General features: G+C 40.2%; 1 protein-coding gene across 1 annotated transcript; it reads left to right on the top strand.

Annotated features, from left to right (window-relative positions):
• Positions 1-258: 258 nt before the first annotated feature.
• Positions 259-1,045, top strand: LOC142456307 (thyroid transcription factor 1-associated protein 26-like). Its single transcript, XM_075557469.1, has one exon. It carries the CDS (start codon positions 264-266, stop codon positions 978-980), a length of 717 nt encoding a protein of 238 aa, XP_075413584.1. The 5' UTR covers positions 259-263; the 3' UTR covers positions 981-1,045.
• Positions 1,046-2,897: the final 1,852 nt, after the last annotated feature.

The following is a 2,897-nucleotide window of genomic DNA, read 5'->3' as shown; positions in this document are numbered from 1 at the left end:
GGGCTTTAGGGTTTTGTTGGATTATTTTTTGCTTTCATGGTGAATTCATGTGTATTAGGCTGTTGGACGTTTACAGGATTTTATAGTGCTTCGGGTTGCGTTGTAGGGATGTTCTTGGGGTTTTAAAAGACTTTTAGCGTGTTTTTAGGGCTTCACGTGTTCTTTATTTTGCGTTTTAAGGCATTTGCATAATATTAGGGCATTTATTATGTTTTCGGGACGTAAGGAGTTTTTTTTAAGACTTATGGCGCGAGGCCTCCGCCATGGCGCCGGTGAAGCTGCGCGCCGAGAGTCGGGGTTTGCGTGGCGAAGCGCTTTCTCCAGTGGAAGTCACGAAGAGGGACTTGAAACAGAGAAGGTGGCGATCGAATCATCCGAAGGCTTTTTCGGGGAGCGTCCGCGAGGGGCAAGGCTTTGCACTTCGAAGAAAGCTAAAGATTCAGCAAAGTTACAAGAAATTGCTTTGGAAGGAAAGAAAGTTTCAAACCTCACGGGAATCCCAGTTCACAGATCAATACCCAGACCACCTGAAACATCTCTATTTAGCTGAAGAAGAAAGGCTCAAGAAACAAATCAGAAAAGTTCGCCAGCCTTTCCCAGAAGGACAAGTTGCACCACCTTTGCCAGAAGAGCACGCCAGCCTTGACCAGGCTGTGTCTGAGGAACAGTGCAGTCTGGACCATCCTCTGCCAGAAGAACATTGTAGCACTACAGTAAACTCCTTTGCTACCCTAAAGACAAAGAGAAAGAAAACATCCAATCAGAAAGCACAGGAAGAATATTCACAGATCCAAGCCAAACGTGCTGCTAAGAAACAGGAATTTGAGCGGAGGAAACAGGAGCGAGAAGAAGCTCAAAGACTCCACAGAAAGAAGAAAATGGAAGTGTTCAAAATATTAAGCAAAAAGACTAAAAGGGGCCAACCAAATTTGAATTTACAAATGGAATATCTTCTTCAAAAAATACAAGCAGGAAATTAAATCAGATACATCCTTAATCAGTGGCTGAAGCATCTGCATATGTCGACTATTTCTGAATGGACAAGGGGACTTCAAATCTTCCAAGGGAAAGTTCCATTGTCTTTTCAGTACATCTTTCACAAACTTTTTAAAACTTTCTTGTGTAATGTGCCTCTTAACAGCCAGCTAAATATATGAGCATAAACTGTATTGCTAAGTTACACTAAGTGTAAAATGTTGCAAATGCTCTTTTTTTAAAGGACATTTTCTATACAGGTTGTACATTATAGGACTTGTTTTAATTTGTTTCTAAAGAAAAATAGATTGAAGAACCGAAAGCACCTTCTATTTGGGAGCAGACTCAAACATAAATACTTTTGTAATATGTAAAGTAAGTACAAAATGTTTTATAGGAACAGCTTTAATGCAGTGCTTCAATTTACACAGTGTTCAGCAATTGCGATCTGCGATTCATTTCAACAATGGAGGCCAACAGTCCTGCTTTGCTTTTATTTTAAATTAAGTGCATTTTGCTGGGAGATGGACTTTCTAGAAATATCAGGGCAGAGATTTTATTCAGGACAAGTAGTGCTGCAACTACCTTGTGGCCCACTATATAAGGATATGATCTCTAAGAGCAGATGTGGGCATAAGGACTCAGTCATTAGTTGTAAATATTTCCTGAAAGAAATGAAATACTTTCTTAATCTTTGGTCATTCAGATAGTCATGTAAACCAGTAGTGTTGCAACAAGAATTAAGCTTTCCAGATCTGTGCAACTGTATTGTAAGAACACTGTCACTGAAATGTGTCCCCTGTTGGTGCCCTTGGGAACTAAGGCAAGTACTGGGATGTTTCTTCTGCTTATTTCTTGGCAATCATTGAAAAACATGTTGGCAACAATCATTGCAAGCAAAAGGTTTGTAATAATAGTCATTTAAAAATTGTGATTGCGTAATGAAATGTTAAAAGTGGTAACGAATGTCGCCTGAAACTGCATTACAGCTGTAGTAGGACTTCCGTGTACACTATCAATTGATTCTGCATTCTAAAATGCAATGGGGAGAAAGACCTGTGATCTTTACTTTGGGAAAAGCAGCCACATAACTGAAGGGGAAGCCAGAGAGATTGCTTTGGCACGATCCCAGCTTATTGCATTGACAGACAGAATGCAGTAGGAGATGCTGAGTTTATTAAAGAAGGTTGCACAAGATAGGTTACCCTTTTACACTTCTCACACAAATTGTCCACTGACATTAGTTACACTGTGTCGACCTTCTTCCAGATTGCACCTCGTTTGTTCCCTTTGCAGGATGTTTCCCTTCCTCCTCCTCTTCATTTTTGCTTCTGAGAAATTGTTGACCTTTCGTTTTCAAATAGATTGGTTTTCAAACAAAGGTACCACCCACATCATGGAGTAGCCTTTGTGTACTATTTTAATAAAGGGTGATTTCACAGGATAAAAAAAAATAAGACTTATGGCGCATTAGGGTGTTTTAGAAAGCCTTTTACCATGTATTTAATGGTCTTAAGATGTTTTAGAGAGTCTTTAGGGGTGGTCTTAGCATTTTAGAAATATTTTAGACGTTTTAGGGTTTTTAAGGCATTTATAGTGTTTTTAAGACTTTTAAGGTGTTTTTAGAACACGCCTGACAGGTACACACTATTTCAATCAGGCTCTGGTTAGTGCCTCTCAATCAATTGGTGACATGGGAGTCTGGATAATGGATTACCTTTACTCTGCAGATGAGAAAACTCACTCAAAAAGACACAGGTGTTGACCCACAGGCACACAACTGGTTAACAACAAAGACATATTCACAACCAGTGTTGGGAGCCAGAGCCCTAAGCCCCACATACCTGTCCCCAGCCGAACAGCCAATCTATCCTGAACCATCAAATGATCTGAGCAGATCCTCCCACCCAACTCCCCTTCCC

The sequence above is a fragment of the Tenrec ecaudatus genome, chromosome 9, assembly GCF_050624435.1.
Source record: "Tenrec ecaudatus isolate mTenEca1 chromosome 9, mTenEca1.hap1, whole genome shotgun sequence".
Classification (NCBI taxonomy): Eukaryota; Metazoa; Chordata; class Mammalia; order Afrosoricida; family Tenrecidae; genus Tenrec; species Tenrec ecaudatus.
The sequence above is the reverse complement of the archived record's forward strand: the minus strand, read 5'-3'. Positions and strand labels throughout refer to the sequence as shown.